Source organism: Phyllobates terribilis, unplaced genomic scaffold (assembly GCF_046119375.1).
Source record: "Phyllobates terribilis strain yellow unplaced genomic scaffold, ASM4611937v1 Scaffold_827__1_contigs__length_625462, whole genome shotgun sequence".
In the NCBI taxonomy this organism is placed as follows: Eukaryota; Metazoa; Chordata; class Amphibia; order Anura; family Dendrobatidae; genus Phyllobates; species Phyllobates terribilis.
The window spans coordinates 21,792-48,538 of record NW_027363587.1 but is presented as its reverse complement, the minus strand read 5'-3'; the positions used below and the strand labels follow the sequence as shown (position 1 = coordinate 48,538).

Genomic DNA, 26,747 nt, shown 5'->3' with positions numbered 1-26,747 from the left:
ACAGAGCGCAGGGAAAGGAATCGCTGCGGCTACCATCATATCCATGTGCCATGCAGCTCTGGAGGTGACTGGAGGGTGAGCCTTGATGTAACAGCAGAATAGTGAGTGCAGCTCTGGAGGATGAACCGTGATGTAAAAGCAGAATAGAGAGTACAGCTCTGGAGGATGAACCGTGATGTAACAGCAGAATAGTGAGTACAGCTCTGGAGGATGAGCAGAGATGCAGAGCTCCCTGGTACAGATGTGTAGTTTCCAGCGCTCGCGGTCTGTGCTGTAATATCGGATATTCGCGGCCTGAGACCTGGATGTGACTGATCTCTGAAGCCCCCAGTGACGGAGGCATTCACCCCCCTCTTCGCTCTGGTGCAGCAGGACAAGAGCTTGCAATCTGAGCTGCCTGGTATAACGGACGTAAAGCAGTAGGAAATTGGGAAGTGGCAACCCTACTTAAAATGCAAGCAGCTCCTTTTGGAAGTGAAAGACCCCCGCAGTATCAACGAGGCTGTCAACGAGGCTTGCGTGTAGACAAAGAGTTATAGATTGGACTGGTAATTGAAACAGGAAAAGCCTTTTCAGAGGGTTGGACAACAAGAGAGACATGTGGTTACACATAGAGACAGACGTGGAAAAGCCCCTTCAGTCACAGGATACATTGGTAGACATACGTCTGGGGTCAAAGAAAATTATGATTATAGGAGTTTGTATAGATCCGATAGACATACAATTATGTGAAAGCATGCATCTTCTTCCCTGATTCATCCTGAAGATGAAAATGTAACAGATGCCTATAAGCCCCAAATCCATAGTGCCCAGATAACTGACACCAGACATGTCATGTTTGGTCTCTGGGGAAAGGTAAAATCCTGATTAAAACATCAATCCGAATTATGATCTTGGTTACTGTAGTGAGATGCACATCAGGTGTAAGCAGGAATCCCATCACTGAACGTCTCCAATCAAAGACGATTGGAGAGAACAGCGGCGGGCGCTGATTTGGCGGGGGGGGAGAAGGACGCTGACTAGGCGGGGGCGGTGCGCGCTGACTAGGCGGGGGCGGCCCTAAGCTGACAACCCTGGGAATGTTCCTGACTACACCCCGGTGATGATTGGCGCACGGTGGCCGCAGCCAGGGATGATAGGATGTGTCAGTGGCTGTGGTCCTCCTGCGGGTGGGAGATGGCGGCGGGGGTCTCACCTGCTCCTGCAGCTCCAGCTCCTTGTCCTGAAGATTCTTCTCCAAGAACCGCAGCCGCGTGCAGTAACCGCTGCCCTCGTCCTGCAGGAGCTGCAACACAGCACATGAGACATAACAACCGACTGTGAGACATGCACCAACCAACTGCGAGATGCAGAATAAACGGCCTACGAGAAACGCAACAACTGACGGCGAGACGCGCAACAACGGACCGTGAGCCCTGTAACAACCAACTGTGAGAAGCGCAACACAACACACGAGACATGTAACAATCGACTGCGAGATGTGCAACAAGTGATCGCGAGACAGGCAACAACAGACGGAGAGACACGCACTAACAACCAACTCTGCTGGTTGACCCTAGGGGGACGGGAACCGGTAACCACATCTCGCAGGAGCTGCAACACAACACACGAGACGCCCAACAAGCGGGCGGCCAGACGCCCAACAAGCGGGCGGCCAGACGCCCAACAAGCGGGCGGCCAGACGCCCAACAAGCGGGCGGCCAGACGCCCAACAAGCGGGCGGCCAGACGCCCAACAAGCGGGCGGCCAGACGCCCAACAAGCGGGCGGCCAGACGCCCAACAAGCGACTCTGCGGTCCGGGGTCTCGGCTGGCCAGCAATCACCACGTGCTGGGTTCTCAGCCCTAGGACTTGCACAAATCCGTGCGGTCACATAAAAGTACACCCCTAATGTCACCATATAAGACTCTAGGAGTCCGCGGGCCCCTCCTGGGGGTTCATGCAGAGGACCCCACAGTGTGAGAGCGTCCTGCACCGCCTGGTATAAGCTGATCCATGCGGCGGCCCCTCGCACGCGGCGGCCACATTCCTGCTGCCGGGAATCTTTCCTTTCGTGGTGTGTATACATGAAGCAGGAGGCTCAGGATGAGTGGAGCGCAGGGTCCCTCCCATGGTGACATAAAACCTGTGATCATCATCAGTGTGTGGAGTGCGGAGCAGACACCGCAGACCCTGCTGCCCCCAATCTCTTCCACAAGCTCTGCCAGGCAGCTTCCCACCGCCCTCAGGGGTCCGGCGTTATGGACAGCCATTCTGAGCCCTGACAGGAGGAGGACGGCTGCCCGCCAGGTCAGGAAGCGCTGAGGGGGGCACAAACTTATCCCAAGGACTGAACTGTGATGTCATCGCTCTAAAGATTACAGCTGCGGATATGACACGGGCTCGGCACCCGAGCACAAAACAATCAGCAGAGGACGGGTAAGATTGTACTTAGCAGCCGGCGGACCTTCTGATCTGTACAATCTAGTCTGTGCAATCTGACCCGCACCGCGTCATCAGCGCAACGGGACCCCGCACCGCGTCATCAGCGCAACGGGACCCCGCACCGCGTCATCAGCGCAACGGGACCCCGCACCGCGTCATCAGCGCAACGGGACCCCGCACCGCGTCATCAGCGCAACGGCACCCCGCACCGCGTCATCAGCGCAACGGCACCCCGCACCGCGTCATCAGCGCAACGGCACCCCGCACCGCGTCATCAGCGCAACGGCACCCCGCACCGCGTCATCAGCGCAACGGCACCCCGCACCGCGTCATCAGCGCAACGGCACCCCGCACCGCGTCATCAGCGCAACGGCACCCCGCACCGCGTCATCAGCGCAACGGCACCCCGCACCGCGTCATCAGCGCAACGGCACCCCGCACCGCGTCATCAGCGCAACGGCACCCCGCACCGCGTCATCAGCGCAACGGCACCCCGCACCGCGTCATCAGCGCAACGGGACCCCGCACCGCGTCATCAGCGCAACGGGACCCCGCACCGCGTCATCAGCGCAACGGCACCCCGCACCGCGTCATCAGCGCAACGGCACCCCGCACCGCGTCATCAGCGCAACGGCACCCCGCACCGCGTCATCAGCGCAACGGGACCCCGCACCGCGTCATCAGCGCAACGGGACCCCGCACCGCGTCATCAGCGCAACGGGACCCCGCACCGCGTCATCAGCGCAACGGGACCCCGCACCGCGTCATCAGCGCAACGGGACCCCGCACCGCGTCACCAGCGCAACGGGACCCCGCACCGCGTCACCAGCGCAACGGGACCCCGCACCGCGTCACCAGCGCAACGGGACCCCGCACCGCGTCACCAGCGCAACGTGACCCGCACCGCGTCACCAGCGCAACGTGAACCCGCACCGCGTCACCAGCGCAACGTGAACCCGCACCATCTCATCAGGGCAATGTGACCCGCACCGTGTGATCAGTGCAACGTGACCTGCACCACGTCATCAGCGCAATGTGACCTGCACCACGTCATCAGCGCAATGTGACCTGCACCACGTCATCAGCGCAATGTGACCTGCACCACGTCATCAGCGCAATGTGACACGCACCACGTCATCAGCGCAATGTGACCTGCACCACGTCATCAGTGCAATGTGACACGCACCACGTCATCAGTGCAATGTGACACGCACCATCTCATCAGTGCAATGTGACCCGCACCGTGTGATCAGTGCAACGTGACCCCGCACCGTGTGATCAGTGCAACGTGACCTGCACCATCTCATCAGTGCAATGTGACCTGCACCACGTCATCAGTGCAATGTGACCTGCACCATCTCATCAGTGCAATGTGACCTGCACCACGTCATCAGTGCAATGTGACCTGCACCACGTCACCAGTGCAATGTGACCTGCACCATCTCATCAGTGCAATGTGACCAGCACCACGTCATCAGTGCAATGTGACACGCACCATCTCATCAGTGCAATGTGACCCGCACCTTTATCGCCTTCTCGTACTCTCTGGTCATTTGCTTCTTGTCGTCCTCGTAGTTCTGTGCGGCCTCCTGCAGTCTCCTCTCGGCGTTGAGCTGCTGGTGGCCGCTCTCCTCTCGCAGGGAGGCGATGGTCGTCTGGAGGTCACTGACCACCTGGAAGGCGAGGAATGTGAGCCACGTTGTCATAGGAAATATTAAAATCTCTGTAGCCATATTCACCCCCCTCCCTCCTCTGTCAGCTCAGATTGCAAGCTCTTCTCCTACTGCTAATCTGTGTGACACTCTTGGAATAGACTAATACAAGTAGCAAATTGGATGTGAACCATCTTAATTAACATGCAAGAGCTCCTTTTAGGACAAAAGACCCCAGCAGTACTAACGAGGATGTCTATTGTGCAAACACAAAGAGTTATAGTTCGAACAGGTATTGAGACAAGGGGAAGCCTTTTCAAAAGGTTGGACAACAATAGGGTACAGGTGTTTACACATAAACACAGCAGTGAAAACCCTTTTGTCCACAGGAGATGCATGTTGGATTCAAGTGACACTGTGGTTATATTTACAATAGCCAGCCTAGACTTAAGGACTCTGAAAGAAAATGTTGAATATCAAAGTTTGTATAAATCCGATACTGATGGGACATACATTTTCAGCTGCAGGGCGAATCAGGGACGAAGATGCATATTTTCTCATAACTGTAACCCCTAGTCAATAAGCCACAAATCAACAGTGACCAGATAACTGACAACAGCCAGGTCATGTGGGTAATAATAATTATTCTATTTCTATAGCGCCAACATATTCCGCAGCACTTTACATTTTAGAGGGGATTTGTACAGACAATAAAAGACATTATTGTTATTCTATAATCACATAAATCTACAGATACCAGGAGGAGTGAGGACCCTGCCTGCAAGCTACAATCTATGAGGAAATGGGGAGACAAGAAAGGTGGATGGTAGCAATTGCTTGCGTTGTACGGTTAGCCATCAATGTAATAAATAGGGTAATCACCTAATGCAGCAATCGTCAACCAGTATGTGTACAGGACAGACATGGGGGTGTGTAACCAGACGATACGAGGGACTGGATTTGGAAGGAAGTGTTGTATGGGGGAAAAAAATGGATAGTTAGAGGTGAGGCGATAGGCCAGTCGAAAGAAATGCGCTTTTAGGGCAAGCTAACACTGTGGGTATTGGGGATTAATCGAAGTCTCCTGGGTAGTGCATTCCAAAGAATTGGTGCAGCACGTGAGAAGTCTTGGAGACGGGAGTGGGAGGTTCGGATTATTGAGGATGTTACTCTTAGGCTATTAGCACGGGTAGGGTGGTAGACTGACGAAGGAGGAGATGTAGGGCGGTAGTGAAGCATGGAACGCTATGTGGGTGTGAGTGATAAGTTTATATTGGACTCTGTAGTGGATGGGTAACCAGTGTAATGACTGGCACAGGGTGGAGGCGCCGGTGTAGCGGCTGGAGAGGAATATGATCCTGGCTGCCGCATTCAAGATGGACTTTAGAGAGGAAAGTTTAGTAAGAGGGAGACCGATTAGTAGAGAGTTGTAATAGTCCAGATGAGAAGGAATCAGTAAACAGTTATTACAGAGTCAAAGGTAAGAAAAGGTGGGATTCTGGAGATGTTTTTGAGGTGCAGATCCCGATAACTGGAGGTTTTCCATCGGAGTGCTTCCATCCGCTGCTGACTCGTCTCTGCGATCTGTGTAGGAAGTTTCTTCTGTTTTATCCCTTTTAATTTTATGTAACTGTATATTCTGTATTGTTTTATCCCTTTTATTTTATGTAACTGTATATTCTGTATTGTTTTATCCCTTTTATTTTATGTAACTGTATATTCTGTATTGTTTTATCCCTTTTATTTTATGTAACTGTATATTCTGTATTGTTTTGTCCCCATTGTAAAATCTTTTGTATATTTGTTATAAACGCTGCCCATCGTTCTGGATTAAATATAACATTTATAGTTCTGTTCCCCGCACCCCAAAGTCATCCGCTACCAGAACAAGAACCAGGCGTCCACCCAGCCGGCCGGTGGTGGCAGCTAATAACCTTTCTTGGGTTATCGTGGAATTCGCAGTGACCGTACCGGGGTATATATATATATTTTATGTGCTGGAATCGGAGGTGTATATACTATACGTTCACTGTTAGTTTCTCGATAACTGGCCTAGTAATGGAAGCAGCCGCGGCCTCCACAGTTAATCATCGGCCAATCGTGTAATAGTCCGGATGATAGGGGGCAGCAGAGAGCTGCGGGTCGTTCTGTGTGACCTTCCCGGGCTGAGATCTTTGCCCCATGTCCAGAAGTGAAGGCGACACCTCAGATCAACCATGAACTAAGCTACAGAACCGCCTGCCCCAGCAGTATCAGTCCTCCCTGCTGATCTGGCATCAGGTTCATGAACCAGAAGGCTCAGGATGAACAGGGCGACAAGGCCCGCCCAGTCACAGGAGAGGAGCAGGGCATTGTGGGAGTACTGAACGAGGTAGGACAATGGACACACAACAGTTCATTATCAATTAAATGTAAAGAGTCTAATGTGAAACACACAAACTTCTCCAGTCACCTCCAGAGCTGCAGTCACAGTAATGTCGTTACATCATGTCTTATCGTCCAGTCACCTCCAGAGCTGCAGTCACTATTCTGCCGTTACATCGTGTCTTATCCTCCAGTCACCTCCAGAGCTGCAGTCACAGTAATGCCGTTACATCATGTCTTATCGTCCAGTCACCTCCAGAGCTGCAGTCACTATTCTGCCGTTACATCGTGTCTTATCCTCCAGTCACCTCCAGAGCTGCAGTCACTATTCTGCCGTTACATCATGTCTTATCGTCCAGTCACCTCCAGAGCTGCAGTCACTATTCTGCCGTTACATCATGTCTTATCGTCCAGTCACCTCCAGAGCTGCAGTCACTATTCTGCTGTTACATCGTGTCTTATCCTCCAGTCACCTCCAGAGCTGCAGTCACAGTAATGCCGTTACATCATGTCTTATCGTCCAGTCACCTCCAGAGCTGCAGTCACTATTCTGCTGTTACATCGTGTCTTATCCTCCAGTCACCTCCAGAGCTGCCCTCACTATTCTGCTGTTACATCACGTCTTATCCTCCAGTCACCTCCAGAGCTGCAGTCACTATTCTGCTGTTACATCGTGTCTTATCCTCCAGTCACCTCCAGAGCTGCACTCACTATTCTGCTGTTACATCACGTCTTATCCTCCAGTCACCTCCAGAGCTGCACTCACTATTCTGCTGTTACATCGTGTCTTATCCTCCAGTCACCTCCAGAGCTGCAGTCACTATTCTGCTGTTACATCGTGTCTTATCCTCCAGTCACCTCCAGAGCTGCAGTCACTAGTCTGCTGTTACATCACGTCTTATCCTCCAGTCACTTCCAGAACTGCACTTACTATTCTGCTGTTACATCGTGTCTTATCCTCCAGTCACCTCCAGAGCTGCACTCACTATTCTGCTGTTACATTGTGTCTTATCCTCCAGTCACCTCCAGAGCTGCAGTCATTATTCTGCTGTTACATCGTGTCTTATCCTCCAGCCACCTCCAGAGCTGCAGTCACTATTCTGCTGTTACATTGTGTCTTATCCTCCAGTCACCTCCAGAGCTGCAGTCACTATTCTGCTGTTACATTGTGTCTTATCCTCCAGTCACCTCCAGAGCTGCAGTCACTATTCTGCTGTTACATCAGGTCTTATCCTCCAGTCACCTCCAGAGCTGCAGTTACTATTCTGCTGTTACATTGTGTCTTATCCTCCAGTCACCTCCAGAGCTGCAGTCACTATTCTGCTGTTACATTGTGTCTTATCTTCCAGTCACCTCCAGAGCTGCAGACACTATTCTGCTGTTACATCGTGTCTTACCCTCCATTCACCTCCAGAGCTGCAGACACTATTCTGCTGTTACATCGTGTCTTACCCTCCATTCACCTCCAAAGCTGCACTCACTATTCTGCTGTTACATTGTGTCTTATCCTCCAGTCACCTCCAGAGCTGCAGTCACTATTCTGCTGTTACATCGTGTCTTACCCTCCATTCACCTCCAAAGCTGCAGTCACTATTCTGCTGTTACATCGTGTCTTATCCTCCAGCCACCTCCAGAGCTGCAGTCACTATTCTGCTGTTACATTGTGTCTTATCCTCCAGTCACCTCCAGAGCTGCAGTCACTATTCTGCTGTTACATCGTGTCTTATCCTCCAGAGCTGCAGTCACTATTCTGCTGTTACATTGTGTCTTATCCTCCAGTCACCTCCAGAGCTGCAGTCACTATTCTGCTGTTACATTGTGTCTTATCCTCCAGTCACCTCCAGAGCTGCAGTCACTATTCTGCTGTTACATTGTGTGTTATCCTCCAGTCACCTCCAGAGCTGCAGTCACTATTCTGCTGTTACATCGTGTCTTACCCTCCAGTCACCTCCAGAGCTGCACTCACTATTCTGCTGTTACATTGTGTCTTATCTTCCATTCACCTCCAAAGCTGCAGTCACTATTCTGCTGTTACATGGTGTCTTATCCTCCAGTCACCTCCTGAGCTGCAGTCACTATTCTGCTGTTACATCGTGTCTTATCCTCCAGCCACCTCCAGAGCTGCAGTCACTATTCTGCTGCTACATCGTGTCTTATCCTCCAGCCACCTCCAGAGCTGCAGTCACTATTCTGCTGTTACATTGTGTCTTATCCTCCAGTCACCTCCAGAGCTGCAGTCACTATTCTGCTGTTACATCGTGTCTTATCCTCCAGCCACCTCCAGAGCTGCAGTCACTATTCTGCTGTTACATCGTGTCTTATCCTCCAGTCACCTCCAGAGCTGCAGTCACTATTCTGCTGTTACATTGTGTCTTATCCTCCAGTCACCTCCAGAGCTGCAGTCACTATTCTGCTGTTACATTGTGTCTTATCCTCCAGTCACCTCCAGAGCTGCAGTCACTATTCTGCTGTTACATTGTGTCTTATCCTCCAGTCACCTCCAGAGCTGCAGTCACTATTCTGCTGTTACATTGTGTCTTATCCTCCAGTCACCTCCAGAGCTGCAGTTACTATTCTGCTGTTACATCGTGTCTTACCCTCCATTCACCTCCAAAGCTGCACTCACTATTCTGCTGTTACATTGTGTCTTATCCTCCAGTCACCTCCAGAGCTGCAGTCACTATTCTGCTGTTACATCGTGTCTTACCCTCCATTCACCTCCAAAGCTGCAGTCACTATTCTGCTGTTACATCGTGTCTTATCCTCCAGCCACCTCCAGAGCTGCAGTCACTATTCTGCTGTTACATTGTGTCTTATCCTCCAGTCACCTCCAGAGCTGCAGTCACTATTCTGCTGTTACATCGTGTCTTATCCTCCAGAGCTGCAGTCACTATTCTGCTGTTACATTGTGTCTTATCCTCCAGTCACCTCCAGAGCTGCAGTCACTATTCTGCTGTTACATTGTGTCTTATCCTCCAGTCACCTCCAGAGCTGCAGTCACTATTCTGCTGTTACATTGTGTCTTATCCTCCAGTCACCTCCAGAGCTGCAGTCACTATTCTGCTGTTACATCGTGTCTTACCCTCCAGTCACCTCCAGAGCTGCACTCACTATTCTGCTGTTACATTGTGTCTTATCTTCCATTCACCTCCAAAGCTGCACTCACTATTCTGCTGTTACATTGTGTCTTATCTTCCAGTTACCTCCAGAGCTGCAGTCACTATTCTTCTGTTACATCATGTCTTATGCTCCAGTCACCTCCAGAGCTGCAGTCACTATTCTGCTGTTACATCATGTCTTATGCTCCAGTCACCTCCAGAGCTGCAGTCACTATTCTGCTGTTACATTGTGTCTTATCCTCCAGTCACCTCCAGAGCTGCAGTCACTATTCTGCTGTTACATCGTGTCTTACCCTCCATTCACCTCCAAAGCTGCAGTCACTATTCTGCTGTTACATCGTGTCTTATCCTCCAGCCACCTCCAGAGCTGCAGTCACTATTCTGCTGCTACATCGTGTCTTATCCTCCAGCCACCTCCAGAGCTGCAGTCACTATTCTGCTGTTACATTGTGTCTTATCCTCCAGTCACCTCCAGAGCTGCAGTCACTATTCTGCTGTTACATCGTGTCTTATCCTCCAGAGCTGCAGTCACTATTCTGCTGTTACATTGTGTCTTATCCTCCAGTAACCTCCAGAGCTGCAGTCACTATTCTGCTGTTACATTGTGTCTTATCTTCCAGTCACCTCCAGAGCTGCAGTCACAATTCTGCTGTTACATTGTGTCTTATCCTCCAGAGCTGCAGTCACTATTCTGCTGTTACATCGTGTCTTACCCTCCAGTCACCTCCAGAGCTGCACTCACTATTCTGCTGTTACATTGTGTCTTATCTTCCATTCACCTCCAAAGCTGCACTCACTATTCTGCTGTTACATTGTGTCTTATCTTCCAGTTACCTCCAGAGCTGCAGTCACTATTCTTCTGTTACATCATGTCTTATGCTCCAGTCACCTCCAGAGCTGCAGTCACTATTCTTCTGTTACATCATGTCTTATGCTCCAGTCACCTCCAGAGCTGCAGTCACTATTCTGCTGTTACATTGTGTCTTATCCTCCAGTCACCTCCAGAGCTGCAGTCACTATTCTGCTGTTACATTGTGTCTTATCCTCCAGTCACCTCCAGAGCTGCAGTCACTATTCTGCTGTTACATCGTGTCTTACCCTCCAGTCACCTCCAGAGCTGCACTCACTATTCTGCTGTTACATTGTGTCTTATCTTCCATTCACCTCCAGAGCTGCACTCACTATTCTGCTGTTACATTGTGTCTTATCCTCCTGTCTCCTCCAGAGCTGCAGTCACTATTCTGCTGCTACATCGTGTCTTATCCTCCAGCCACCTCCAGAGCTGCAGTCACTATTCTGCTGTTACATTGTGTCTTATCCTCCAGTCACCTCCAGAGCTGCAGTCACTATTCTGCTGTTACATCGTGTCTTATCCTCCAGCCACCTCCAGAGCTGCAGTCACTATTCTGCTGTTACATTGTGTCTTATCCTCCAGTCACCTCCAGAGCTGCAGTCACTATTCTGCTGTTACATTGTGTCTTATCCTCCAGTCACCTCCAGAGCTGCAGTCACTATTCTGCTGTTACATTGTGTCTTATCCTCCAGTCACCTCCAGAGCTGCAGTTACTATTCTGCTGTTACATTGTGTCTTATCCTCCAGTCACCTCCAGAGCTGCAGTCACTATTCTGCTGTTACATCGTGTCTTACCCTCCATTCACCTCCAAAGCTGCACTCACTATTCTGCTGTTACATCGTGTCTTATCCTCCAGCCACCTCCAGAGCTGCAGTCACTATTCTGCTGCTACATCGTGTCTTATCCTCCAGTCACCTCCAGAGCTGCAGTCACTATTCTGCTGTTACATCGTGTCTTATCCTCCAGAGCTGCAGTCACTATTCTGCTGTTACATTGTGTCTTATCCTCCAGTCACCTCCAGAGCTGCAGTCACTATTCTGCTGTTACATTGTGTCTTATCCTCCAGTCACCTCCAGAGCTGCAGTCACTATTCTGCTGTTACATTGTGTCTTATCCTCCAGTCACCTCCAGAGCTGCAGTCACTAGTCTGCTGTTACATCATGTCTAATCCTCCAGCCACCCCCAGAGCTGCAGTCACTATTCTGCTGTTACATCGTGTCTTATCCTCCAGTCACCTCCAGAGCTGCAGTCACTATTCTGCCGTTACATCGTCTCATCCTCCACAACCAGAGGGTGTGCGGGGGTCTGTAACAGTTGATACGGAGGCAGGGGGTCCCCGTTACAGATGGTACGCAGGCAGTATGGTCGCTGGACGGCGGGCAGCACAATGTACAGGACCCTCACACTGATAACCCGATACACTGTAACAACCCATCAGCACAGGATGGAGGTTTGTGCTGAGCTTCCCTCATAGAGGATTATCTCACTGACACACTGTAACAAGTCTTCAGCTGTGAGCTGTATCTGGTGAGGACAGGTATTCCTGCTGGTTGATGTACACAGGAAGGTTTCCATTCACTGACAGACAGCAGAGACTCGCGGGGCCGTACCTGTGCGCTGATGGCCGCGTCTGCGGCAGTGACTCGCGGGGCCGTACCTGTGCGCTGATGGCCGCGTCTGCGGCAGTGACTCGCGGGGCCGTACCTGTGCGCTTTTCTTCAGCTTCTCGCTGTATTCCTTCTCGATTTGGAGTAATCGGCTTCCGGCCTGAAAGAGAAAGTGCAGAGATCAGAAATCGGACAACAAGCGAGGGGTGACCAAGGAACAGAGGCTACGGAAAACCTGCCCAGGAGCGGAGGTTACAGAGAACCTGACCAGTGATGGAGGCCAGTCAGAAGATGTCCAAGACGAGAAGAAGACAGTGAGAACCTGACCAGTGATGGAGACCAGAGAGAACATGTCCAAGACGAGAAGACACTGAGAACCTGACCAGTGATGGAGACCAGAGAGAACATGTCCAAGACGAGAAGACACTGAGAACCTGACCAGTGATGGAGACCAGAGAGAACATGTCCAAGACGAGAAGACACTGAGAACCTGACCAGTGATGGAGACCAGAGAGAACATGTCCAAGACGAGAAGACACTGAGAACCTGACCAGTGATGGAGACCAGAGAGAACATGTCCAAGACGAGAAGACACTGAGAACCTGACCAGTGATGGAGACCAGAGAGAACATGTCCAAGACGAGAAGATACTGAGAACCTGACCAGTGATGGAGACCAGAGAGAACATGTCCAAGATGAGAAGACACTGAGAACCTGACCAGTGATGGAGACCAGAGAGAACATGTCCAAGACGAGAAGACACTGAGAACCTGACCAGTGATGGAGACCAGAGAGAACATGTCCAAGATAAGACACTGAGAACCTGACCAGTGATGGAGACCAATCAGATTTTCAAGAGGAGTAGACACTGAGAACCTGACCAGTGATGGACACCAGAGAGAACATGTCCAAGAGAAGACACTGAGAACCTGACCAGTGATGGAGACCAGAGAGATGTCCAAGAGAAGACACTGAGAACCTGACCAGTGACAGAGACCAATCAGATGTCCAAGAGGAGAAGACGCTGGACACCTGATCAGTGATGGAGACCAGAGAGAACATGTCCAAGAGAAGACACTGAGAACCTGACCAGTGACAGAGACCAATCAGATGTCCAAGAGGAGAAGACGCTGGACACCTGAAAAGTGATGGAGGCCAGTCAGAAGATGTCCAAGAGGAGAAGACACTGAGAACCTGACCAGTGAAGGAGACCAGAGAGATGTCCAAGAGAAGACACTGAGAACCTGACCAGTGATGGAGACCAGAGAGAACATGTCCAAGAGAAGACACTGAGAACCTGACCAGTGACAGAGACCAATCAGATGTCCACGAGGAGAAGACGCTGGACACCTGACCAGTGGTGGAGACCAGCCAGAAGATGTCCAAGAGAAGACACTGAGAACCTGACCAGTGATGGAGACCAGAGAGAACATGTCCAAGAGGAGAAGACACTGAGAACCTGACCAGTGATGGAGGCCAGTCAGAAGATGTCCAAGAGGAGAAGACACTGAGAACCTGACCAGTGAAGGAGACCAGAGAGATGTCCAAGAGAAGACACTGAGAACCTGACCAGTGATGGAGACCAGAGAGAACATGACCAAGAGAAGACACTGAGAACCTGACCAGTGACAGAGACCAATCAGATGTCCACGAGGAGAAGACGCTGGACACCTGACCAGTGATGGAGACCAGCCAGAAGATGTCCAAGAGAAGACACTGAGAACCTGACCAGTGATGGAGACCAGAGAGAACATGTCCAAGAGGAGAAGACACTGAGAACCTGACCAGTGATGGAGGCCAGTCAGAAGATGTCCAAGAGGAGAAGACACTGAGAACCTGACCAGTGAAGGAGACCAGAGAGAACATGTCCAAGAGAAGACACTGAGAACCTGACCAGTGATGGAGACCAGAGAGAACATGTCCAAGAGAAGACACTGAGAACCTGACCAGTGACAGAGACCAATCAGATGTCCACGAGGAGAAGACGCTGGACACCTGACCAGTGATGGAGACCAGCCAGAAGATGTCCAAGAGAAGACACTGAGAACCTGACCAGTGATGGAGACCAAACAGATGTCCAAGAGGAGAAGACACTGGAAATCTGACCAGTGACAGAGACCAAACAGATGTCCAAAAGGAGAAGACACTGGAAATCAGACCAGTGAAGGAGACCAGCCAGAAGATGTCCAAGAGAAGACACTGGGAACCTGACCAGTGATTGAGACCAATCAGATGTCCAAGAGGAGAAGACGCTGGACACCTGACCAGTGATGGAGACCAGCCAGAAGATGTCCAAGAGAAGACACTGAGAACCTGACCAGTGATGGAGACGAAACAGATGTCCAAGAGAAGAAGACACTGGAAATCTGACCAGTGAAGGAGACCAGCCAGAAGACATCCAAGACTAAAATACATTGACAACTTGACTAGTGATGGAGACCAGCAAGACATACAAGAGGAGAAGACACTGGGAACATGACAAGTGACAGAGACCAGCTAGAAGATGTCCAAGAGAAGAAGACACTGAAAACCTGACCAGTGATGGAGAACAAACAGATGTCCAAGAGAAGACACTGGAAATCTGACCAGTGAAGGAGACCAGCCAGAAGATGTCTGTGAGAAGAGGATACCGAGAACCTGACCAGTGATAGAAACCAGTCAGATGTCCAAGAGGAGGACACACTGAACATGACCAGTGACTGATACCAGCCAGATATCCAAGAGGAGGAGACATTGAGAACATGACCAGTGAAGGATACCAGCCAGATAATGTCCAAAAGAAGAAGATACTGAGAAATTGACCAGTGATGGAGACTGGCTAGAAGACGTCCAAGACGAAAAGACACTGAGAACTACATGACCAGTGATGAAGACCAGCCAGATGTCCAAGATGAGAAGACACTGAGAACCTGACCAGTGACAAAGACCAGTCAGATGTTCAAAAGGAGAAGACATTAACAACTTGACCAGTGATGGGACCAACCAGAAGACATCCAAAACAAGAAGCACTGGAAACCTGACAAGTGATGGAGACCATCGCTGATCAGGTTGTCAGTGCCTTCTACTCTTGTATATCTTCTGTCTGGAGACCAGTCAGATGTCTAAGAGGAGGAGATACAAGGAACATGACCAATGTTGGAGACCAGTTAGAAGACGTCCAAGAGAAGACACTAAGGATGGAGAGCAGTTAGAAGGTGTCGGAGAAGAGAGACTACAAGGGAGGTGGCTATGGAAGACCTAAATAGTGAAGGAGGAAACTATGGAAAAAAACCTAACAGCGGCAAAATAAAGACTAAGCCGAGGGTGAAGGTCCGCAATGTGCACAGGAAGCGAGGCCAGCAGCCAACATCTGACTGGAGTCATCATGCTACATAGGAGGACAGCTCACCTTCTCCAGGGCTTCTTGGCTCTGGGCAGCATGACTCTTCTGCAGGCCCAGCCTCATGCTCTCCATCTCGGCCCGCACTTTGCTCATGGTCTTCTGGTGCTCCTGAGCAGTCTTGTGCTTCTCCTCCTCCCGCAGGTGTCCGAGCTCCAGGATCTGCTGCTTGCGCTGAGCGTTGACTTGGATGAGTTCTTCCTTCACCTTGTACAACTGGTTCTCCAGATCTGAGATGGTCTGTGGAGACGAGGACAAGACGGACCGGTCAGTGATAGACAAAGGCAAAGGCAACCACCACAGAGCTGACAATCTAATGGTGTAATCTCCTCTCTCCTCCACCACAGAGCTGACAATCTAATGGTGTAATCTCCTCTCTCCTCCACCACAGAGCTGACAATCTAATGGTGGAATCTCCTCTCTCCACCACAGAGCTGACAATCTAAAGGTGGAATCTCCTCTCTCCACCACAGAGCTGACAATCTAATGGTGTAATCTCCTCTCTCCACCACAGAGCTGACAATCTAATGGTGTAATCTCCTCTCTCCTCCACCACAGAGCTGACAATCTAATGGTGTAATCTCCTCTCTCCTCCACCACAGAGCTGACAATCTAATGGTGGAATCTCCTCTCTCCACAGAGCTGACAATCTAATGGTGTAATCTCCTCTCTCTCCACCACAGAGCTGACAATCTAATGGTGTAATCTCCTCTCTCCACCACAGAGCTGACAATCTAATGGTGTAATCTCCTCTCTCCACCACAGAGCTGACAATCTAATGGTGTAATCTCCTCTCTCCACAGAGCTGACAATCTAATGGTGTAATCTCCTCTCTCCACAGAGCTGACAATCTAATGGTGTAATCTCCTCTCTCCTCCACCACAGAGCTGACAATCTAATGGTGTAATCTCCTCTCTCCACCACAGAGCTGACAATCTAATGGTGTAATCTCCTCTCTCCTCCACCACAGAGCTGACAATCTAATGGAGTAATCTCCTCTCTCCTCCACCACAGAGCTGACAATCTAATGGTGGAATCTCCTCTCTCTCCACCACAGAGCTGACAATCTAATGGTGTAATCTCCTCTCTCCACCACAGAGCTGACAATCTAATGGTGTAATCTCCTCTCTCTCCACCACAGAGCTGACAATCTAATGGTGTAATCTCCTCTCTCTCCACCACAGAGCTGACAATCTAATGGTGTAATCTCCTCTCTCCACAGAGCTGACAATCTAATGGTGTAAACTCCTCTCTCCACCACAGAGCTGACAATCTAATGGTGTAATCTCCTCTCTCCTCCACCACAGAGCTGACAATCTAATGGTGTAATCTCCTCTCTCCACCACAGAGCTGACAATCTAATGGTGTAATCTCCTCTCTCCACAGAGCTGACAATCTAATGGTGTAATCTCCTCTCTCTCCACCACAGAGCTGACAATCTAATGGTGTAATCTCCTCTCTCCACAGAGCTGACAATCTAATGGTGGAATCTCCTCTCTCCACCACCACAGAGCTGACAATCGAATGGTGTAATCTCCTCTCTCCTCCACCACAGAGCTGACAATCTAATGGTGTAATCTCCTCTCTCCTCCACCACAGAGCTGACAATCTAATGGTGTAATCTCCTCTCTCCTCCACCACAGAGCTGACAATCTAATGGTGTAATCTCCTCTCTCCACCACAGAGCTGACAATCTAATGGTGTAATCTCCTCTCTCCACAGAGCTGACAATCTAATGGTGTAATCTCCTCTCTCCACAGAGCTGACAATCTAATGGTGTAATCTCCTCTCTCCTCCACCACAGAGCTGACAATCTAATGGTGTAATCTCCTCTCTCCACCACAGAGCTGACAATCTAATGGAGTAATCTCCTCTCTCCTCCACCACAGAGCTGACAATCTAATGGTGTAATCTCCTCTCTCCTCCACCACAGAGCTGACAATCTAATGGTGTAATCTCCTCTCTCCACCACAGAGCTGACAATCTAATGGTGTAATCTCCTCTCTCCACAGAGCTGACAATCTAATGGTGTAATCTCCTCTCTCCACCACCACAGAGCTGACAATCTAATGGTGTAATCTCCTCTCTCCTCCACCACAGAGCTGACAATCTAATGGTGTAATCTCCTCTCTCCACCACCACAGAGCTGACAATCTAATGGTGTAATCTCCTCTCTCCACCACAGAGCTGACAATCTAATGGAGTAATCTCCTCTCTCCTCCACCACAGAGCTGACAATCTAATGGTGTAATCTCCTCTCTCCTCCACCACAGAGCTGACAATCTAATGGTGGAATCTCCTCTCTCCTCCACCACAGAGCTGACAATCTAATGGTGGAATCTCCTCTCTCCACCACAGAGCTGACAATCTAATGGTGTAATCTCCTCTCTCCTCCACCACAGAGCTGACAATCTAATGGTGTAATCTCCTCTCTCCTCCACCACAGAGCTGACAATCTAATGGTGTAATCTCCTCTCTCCACCACAGAGCTGACAATCTAATGGTGTAATCTCCTCTCTCCTCCACCACAGAGCTGACAATCTAATGGTGTAATCTCCTCTCTCCACCACCACAGAGCTGACAATCTAATGGTGTAATCTCCTCTCTCCTCCACCACAGAGCTGACAATCTAATGGTGTAATCTCCTCTCTCCACCACAGAGCTGACAATCTAATGGTGTAATCTCCTCTCTCCACCACAGAGCTGACAATCTAATGGTGTAATCTCCTCTCTCCTCCACAGAGCTGACAATCTAATGGTGTAATCTCCTCTCTCCACAGAGCTGACAATCTAATGGTGTAATCTCCTCTCTCCTCCACAGAGCTGACAATCTAATGGTGTAATCTCCTCTCTCCACCACCACAGAGCTGACAATCTAATGGTGTAATCTCCTCTCTCCTCCACCACAGAGCTGACAATCTAATGGTGTAATCTCCTCTCTCCTCCACCACAGAGCTGACAATCTAATGGTGGAATCTCCTCTCTCCACCACCACAGAGCTGACAATCTAATGGTGTAATCTCCTCTCTCCTCCACCACAGAGCTGACAATCTAATGGTGTAATCTCCTCTCTCCTCCACCACAGAGCTGACAATCTAATGGTGTAATCTCCTCTCTCCTCCACCACAGAGCTGACAATCTAATGGTGTAATCTCCTCTCTCCTCCACCACAGAGCTGACAATCTAATGGTGTAATCTCCTCTCTCCACAGAGCTGACAATCTAATGGTGTAATCTCCTCTCTCCTCCACCACAGAGCTGACAATCTAATGGTGGAATCTCCTCTCTCCTCCACCACAGAGCTGACAATCTAATGGTGTAATCTCCTCTCTCCACCACAGAGCTGACAATCTAATGGTGTAATCTCCTCTCTCCACCACAGAGCTGACAATCTAATGGTGTAATCTCCTCTCTCCACCACAGAGCTGACAATCTAATGGTGTAATCTCCTCTCTCCTCCACCACAGAGCTGACAATCTAATGGTGTAATCTCCTCTCTCTCCACCACAGAGCTGACAATCTAATGGTGTAATCTCCTCTCTCCTCCACAGAGCTGACAATCTAATGGTGTAATCTCCTCTCTCCACAGAGCTGACAATCTAATGGTGTAATCTCCTCTCTCCACCACCACAGAGCTGACAATCTAATGGTGTAATCTCCTCTCTCCTCCACCACAGAGCTGACAATCTAATGGTGTAATCTCCTCTCTCCTCCACCACAGAGCTGACAATCTAATGGTGGAATCTCCTCTCTCCACCACCACAGAGCTGACAATCTAATGGTGGAATCTCCTCTCTCCACCACAGAGCTGACAATCTAATGGTGTAATCTCCTCTCTCCACAGAGCTGACAATCTAATGGTGTAATCTCCTCTCTCCACCACCACAGAGCTGACAATCTAATGGTGTAATCTCCTCTCTCCACCACAGAGCTGACAATCTAATGGTGTAATCTCCTCTCTCTCCACCACAGAGCTGACAATCTAATGGTGTAATCTCCTCTCTCTCCACCACAGAGCTGACAATCTAATGGTGTAATCTCCTCTCTCCACAGAGCTGACAATCTAATGGTGTAATCTCCTCTCTCTCCACCACAGAGCTGACAATCTAATGGTGTAATCTCCTCTCTCTCCACCACAGAGCTGACAATCTAATGGTGTAATCTCCTCTCTCCACAGAGCTGACAATCTAATGGTGTAAACTCCTCTCTCCACCACAGAGCTGACAATCTAATGGTGTAATCTCCTCTCTCCACCACAGAGCTGACAATCTAATGGTGTAATCTCCTCTCTCTCCACCACAGAGCTGACAATCTAATGGTGTAATCTCCTCTCTCCTCCACCACAGAGCTGACAATCTAATGGTGTAATCTCCTCTCTCCACCACAGAGCTGACAATCTAATGGTGTAATCTCCTCTCTCCACAGAGCTGACAATCTAATGGTGTAATCTCCTCTCTCCTCCACCACAGAGCTGACAATCTAATGGTGTAATCTCCTCTCTCCACAGAGCTGACAATCTAATGGTGTAATCTCCTCTCTCCACCACCACAGAGCTGACAATCTAATGGTGTAATCTCCTCTCTCTCCACCACAGAGCTGACAATCTAATGGTGTAATCTCCTCTCTCCACAGAGCTGACAATCTAATGGTGTAATCTCCTCTCTCCTCCACCACAGAGCTGACAATCTAATGGTGGAATCTCCTCTCTCCACCACCACAGAGCTGACAATCTAATGGTGGAATCTCCTCTCTCCACAGAGCTGACAATCTAATGGTGTAATCTCCTCTCTCCTCCACCACAGAGCTGACAATCTAATGGTGTAATCTCCTCTCTCCTCCACCACAGAGCTGACAATCTAATGGTGTAATCTCCTCTCTCCACAGAGCTGACAATCTAATGGTGTAATCTCCTCTCTCCTCCACCACAGAGCTGACAATCTAATGGTGTAATCTCCTCTCTCCTCCACCACAGAGCTGACAATCTAATGGTGTAATCTCCTCTCTCCACAGAGCTGACAATCTAATGGTGTAATCTCCTCTCTCCTCCACCACAGAGCTGACAATCTAATGGTGTAATCTCCTCTCTCCTCCACCACAGAGCTGACAATCTAATGGTGTAATCTCCTCTCTCCACAGAGCTGACAATCTAATGGTGTAATCTCCTCTCTCCACCACAGAGCTGACAATCTAATGGTGTAATCTCCTCTCTCCACAGAGCTGACAATCTAATGGTGTAATCTCCTCTCTCCTCCACCACAGAGCTGACAATCTAATGGTGTAATCTCCTCTCTCCACCACAGAGCTGACAATCTAATGGTGTAATCTCCTCTCTCCTCCACCACAGAGCTGACAATCTAATGGAGTAATCTCCTCTCTCCTCCACCACAGAGCTGACAATCTAATGGTGTAATCTCCTCTCTCCACAGAGCTGACAATCTAATGGTGTAATCTCCTCTCTCCACAGAGCTGACAATCTAATGGTGTAATCTCCTCTCTCCACCACAGAGCTGACAATCTAATGGTGTAATCTCCTCTCTCCACAGAGCTGACAATCTAATGGTGTAATCTCCTCTCTCCTCCACCACAGAGCTGACAATCTAATGGTGTAATCTCCTCTCTCCACCACAGAGCTGACAATCTAATGGTGTAATCTCCTCTCTCCTCCACCACAGAGCTGACAATCTAATGGAGTAATCTCCTCTCTCCTCCACCACAGAGCTGACAATCTAATGGTGTAATCTCCTCTCTCCTCCACCACAGAGCTGACAATCTAATGGTATAATCTCCTCTCTCCTCCACCACAGAGCTGACAATCTAATGGTGTAATCTCCTCTCTCCTCCACCACAGAGCTGACAATCTAATGGTGTAATCTCCTCTCTCCACCACAGAGCTGACAATCTAATGGTGTAATCTCCTCTCTCCTCCACCACAGAGCTGACAATCTAATGGTGTAATCTCCTCTCTCCACCACAGAGCTGACAATCTAATGGTGTAATCTCCTCTCTCCACCACAGAGCTGACAATCTAATGGTGTAATCTCCTCTCTCCACCACAGAGCTGACAATCTAATGGTGTAATCTCCTCTCTCCACCACAGAGCTGACAATCTAATGGTGTAATCTCCTCTCTCCACCACAGAGCTGACAATCTAATGGTGTAATCTCCTCTCTCCTCCACCACAGAGCTGACAATCTAATGGTGTAATCTCCTCTCTCCTCCACCACAGAGCTGACAATCTAATGGTGTAATCTCCTCTCTCCTCCACCACAGAGCTGACAATCTAATGGTGTAATCTCCTCTCTCCACAGAGCTGACAATCTAATGGTGTAATCTCCTCTCTCCACCACAGAGCTGACAATCTAATGGTGTAATCTCCTCTCTCCACAGAGCTGACAATCTAATGGTGTAATCTCCTCTCTCCACAGAGCTGACAATCTAATGGTGTAATCTCCTCTCTCCTCCACCACAGAGCTGACAATCTAATGGTGTAATCTCCTCTCTCCTCCACCACAGAGCTGACAATCTAATGGTGTAATCTCCTCTCTCCACAGAGCTGACAATCTAATGGTGTAATCTCCTCTCTCCACCACAGAGCTGACAATCTAATGGTGTAATCTCCTCTCTCCACCACAGAGCTGACAATCTAATGGTGTAATCTCCTCTCTCCACCACAGAGCTGACAATCTAATGGTGTAATCTCCTCTCTCCACCACAGAGCTGACAATCTAATGGTGTAATCTCCTCTCTCCACCACAGAGCTGACAATCTAATGGTGTAATCTCCTCTCTCCACCACAGAGCTGACAATCTAATGGTGTAATCTCCTCTCTCTCCACCACAGAGCTGACAATCTAATGGTGTAATCTCCTCTCTCCACACAGCTGACAATCTAATGGTGTAATCTCCTCTCTCCTCCACCACAGAGCTGACAATCTAATGGTGGAATCTCCTCTCTCCACCACAGAGCTGACAATCTAATGGTGTAATCTCCTCTCTCCTCCACCACAGAGCTGACAATCTAATGGTGTAATCTCCTCTCTCCTCCACCACAGAGCTGACAATCTAATGGTGGAATCTCCTCTCTCCACCACCACAGAGCTGACAATCTAATGGTGGAATCTCCTCTCTCCACCACAGAGCTGACAATCTAATGGTGTAATCTCCTCTCTCCACCACAGAGCTGACAATCTAATGGTGTAATCTCCTCTCTCCTCCACAGAGCTGACAATCTAATGGTGTAATCTCCTCTCTCCACAGAGCTGACAATCTAATGGTGTAATCTCCTCTCTCCTCCACCACAGAGCTGACAATCTAATGGTGTAATCTCCTCTCTCCTCCACCACAGAGCTGACAATCTAATGGTGGAATCTCCTCTCTCCACAGAGCTGACAATCTAATGGTGTAATCTCCTCTCTCCTCCACCACAGAGCTGACAATCTAATGGTGTAATCTCCTCTCTCCACAGAGCTGACAATCTAATGGTGTAATCTCCTCTCCTCCACCACAGAGCTGACAATCTAATGGTGGAATCTCCTCTCTCCTCCACCACAGAGCTGACAATCTAATGGTGTAATCTCCTCTCTCCTCCACCACAGAGCTGACAATCTAATGGTGTAATCTCCTCTCTCCACAGAGCTGACAATCTAATGGTGGAATCTCCTCTCTCCTCCACCACAGAGCTGACAATCTAATGGTGGAATCTCCTCTCTCCTCCACCACAGAGCTGACAATCTAATGGTGGAATCTCCTCTCTCCACCACCACAGAGCTGACAATCTAATGGTGTAATCTCCTCTCTCCTCCACCACAGAGCTGACAATCTAATGGTGTAATCTCCTCTCTCCACCACCACAGAGCTGACAATCTAATGGTGTAATCTCCTCTCTCCTCCACCACAGAGCTGACAATCTAATGGTGTAATCTCCTCTCTCCTCCACCACAGAGCTGACAATCTAATGGTGGAATCTCCTCTCTCCACCACCACAGAGCTGACAATCTAATGGTGTAATCTCCTCTCTCCTCCACCACAGAGCTGACAATCTAATGGTGTAATCTCCTCTCTCCACCACCACAGAGCTGACAATCTAATGGTGGAATCTCCTCTCTCCACCACAGAGCTGACAATCTAATGGTGTAATCTCCTCTCTCCACAGAGCTGACAATCTAATGGTGTAATCTCCTCTCTCCACCACCACAGAGCTGACAATCTAATGGTGTAATCTCCTCTCTCCACCACAGAGCTGACAATCTAATGGTGTAATCTCCTCTCTCTCCACCACAGAGCTGACAATCTAATGGTGTAATCTCCTCTCTCCACCACCACAGAGCTGACAATCTAATGGTGTAATCTCCTCTCTCCACAGAGCTGACAATCTAATGGTGTAATCTCCTCTCTCCACAGAGCTGACAATCTAATGGTGTAATCTCCTCTCTCCTCCACCACAGAGCTGACAATCTAATGGTGTAATCTCCTCTCTCCACAGAGCTGACAATCTAATGGTGTAATCTCCTCTCTCTCCACCACAGAGCTGACAATCTAATGGTGTAATCTCCTCTCTCCTCCACCACAGAGCTGACAATCTAATGGTGTAATCTCCTCTCTCCACAGAGCTGACAATCTAATGGTGTAATCTCCTCTCTCCACCACAGAGCTGACAATCTAATGGTGTAATCTCCTCTCTCCACCACCACAGAGCTGACAATCTAATGGTGTAATCTCCTCTCTCCACCACAGAGCTGACAATCTAATGGTGTAATCTCCTCTCTCCTCCACCACAGAGCTGACAATCTAATGGTGTAATCTCCTCTCTCCACCACAGAGCTGACAATCTAATGGTGTAATCTCCTCTCTCCTCCACCACAGAGCTGACAATCTAATGGTAAAATCTCCTCTCTCCTCCACCACAGAGCTGACAATCTAATGGTGGAATCTCCTCTCTCCTCCACCACAGAGCTGACAATCTAATGGTGGAATCTCCTCTCTCCACCGAGCTGACAATCTAATGGTGTAATCTCCTCTCTCCACAGAGCTGACAATCTAATGGTGTAATCTCCTCTCTCCACCACCACAGAGCTGACAATCTAATGGTGTAATCTCCTCTCTCCACCACCACAGAGCTGACAATCTAATGGTGTAATCTCCTCTCTCCACCACCACAGAGCTGACAATCTAATGGTGTAATCTCCTCTCTCCACCACAGAGCTGACAATCTAATGGTGTAATCTCCTCTCTCCACAGAGCTGACAATCTAATGGTGTAATCTCCTCTCTCCACAGAGCTGACAATCTAATGGTGTAATCTCCTCTCTCCACAGAGCTGACAATCTAATGGTGTAATCTCCTCTCTCCTCCACCACAGAGCTGACAATCTAATGGTGTAATCTCCTCTCCACCACAGAGCTGACAATCTAATGGTGTAATCTCCTCTCTCCACAGAGCTGACAATCTAATGGTGTAATCTCCTCTCTCCTCCACCACAGAGCTGACAATCTAATGGTGTAATCTCCTCTCTCCACAGAGCTGACAATCTAATGGTGTAATCTCCTCTCTCCTCCACCACAGAGCTGACAATCTAATGGTGTAATCTCCTCTCTCCTCCACCACAGAGCTGACAATCTAATGGTGGAATCTCCTCTCTCCTCCACCACAGAGCTGACAATCTAATGGTGTAATCTCCTCTCTCCACCACAGAGCTGACAATCTAATGGTGTAATCTCCTCTCTCCACCACAGAGCTGACAATCTAATGGTGTAATCTCCTCTCTCTCCACCACAGAGCTGACAATCTAATGGTGTAATCTCCTCTCTCCTCCACCACAGAGCTGACAATCTAATGGTGTAATCTCCTCTCTCCTCCACCACAGAGCTGACAATCTAATGGTGTAATCTCCTCTCTCCACCACAGAGCTGACAATCTAATGGTGTAATCTCCTCTCTCTCCACCACAGAGCTGACAATCTAATGGTGTAATCTCCTCTCTCCTCCACCACAGAGCTGACAATCTAATGGTGGAATCTCCTCTCTCCACCACAGAGCTGACAATCAAATGGTGTAATCTCCTCTCTCCTCCACCACAGAGCTGACAATCTAATGGTGGAATCTCCTCTCTCCACCACAGAGCTGACAATCTAATGGTGGAATCTCCTCTCTCCACCACAGAGCTGACAATCTAATGGTGTAATCTCCTCTCTCCACCACAGAGCTGACAATCTAATGGTGTAATCTCCTCTCTCCTCCACCACAGAGCTGACAATCTAATGGTGTAATCTCCTCTCTCCTCCACCACAGAGCTGACAATCTAATGGTGTAATCTCCTCTCTCCACAGAGCTGACAATCTAATGGTGTAATCTCCTCTCTCTCCACCACAGAGCTGACAATCTAATGGTGTAATCTCCTCTCTCCACCACAGAGCTGACAATCTAATGGTGTAATCTCCTCTCTCCACAGAGCTGACAATCTAATGGTGTAATCTCCTCTCTCCACAGAGCTGACAATCTAATGGTGTAATGTCCTCTCTCCACCACAGAGCTGACAATCTAATGGTGTAATCTCCTCTCTCTCCACCACAGAGCTGACAATCTAATGGTGGAATCTCCTCTCTCTCCACCACAGAGCTGACAATCTAATGGTGTAATCTCCTCTCTCCACCACAGAGCTGACAATCTAATGGTGTAATCTCCTCTCTCCACCACAGAGCTGACAATCTAATGGTGTAATCTCCTCGCTCTCCACCACAGAGCTGACAATCTAATGGTGTAATCTCCTCTCTCCTCCACCACAGAGCTGACAATCTAATGGTGTAATCTCCTCTCTCTCCACCACAGAGCTGACAATCTAATGGTGTAATCTCCTCTCTCCACAGAGCTGACAATCTAATGGTGTAATCTCCTCTCTCTCCACAGAGCTGACAATCTAATGGTGTAATCTCCTCTCTCCACCACAGAGCTGACAATCTAATGGTGTAATCTCCTCTCTCCACCACAGAGCTGACAATCTAATGGTGTAATCTCCTCTCTCCACCACAGAGCTGACAATCTAATGGTGGAATCTCCTCTCTCCACCACCACAGAGCTGACAATCTAATGGTGTAATCTCCTCTCTCCACAGAGCTGACAATCTAATGGTGGAATCTCCTCTCTCCACCACCACAGAGCTGACAATCTAATGGTGTAATCTCCTCTCTCCACAGAGCTGACAATCTAATGGTGTAATCTCCTCTCTCCACAGAGCTGACAATCTAATGGTGTAAACTCCTCTCTCCACCACAGAGCTGACAATCTAATGGTGTAATCTCCTCTCTCCTCCACCACAGAGCTGACAATCTAATGGTGTAATCTCCTCTCTCCACCACA

At 49.3% G+C, this 26,747-nt stretch overlaps 1 protein-coding gene across 2 annotated transcripts in view; it reads right to left on the bottom strand.

Annotated features, from left to right (window-relative positions):
* Positions 1-26,747, bottom strand: part of LOC141240299 (centrosomal protein of 112 kDa-like) — a 47,197-nt gene that overhangs the window by 6,209 nt on the left and 14,241 nt on the right. For both annotated transcript variants that reach the window (XM_073668629.1, XM_073668630.1), the window contains exons 4-7: positions 15,409-15,639; positions 12,118-12,180; positions 3,948-4,097; positions 1,196-1,285 (exon numbers count right to left, since the gene is read on the bottom strand). In XM_073668629.1, coding sequence (XP_073524730.1) covers positions 1,196-1,285; positions 3,948-4,097; positions 12,118-12,180; positions 15,409-15,639 — 534 coding nt within the window. The remainder of the gene's footprint in view (positions 1-1,195; positions 1,286-3,947; positions 4,098-12,117; positions 12,181-15,408; positions 15,640-26,747) is intronic.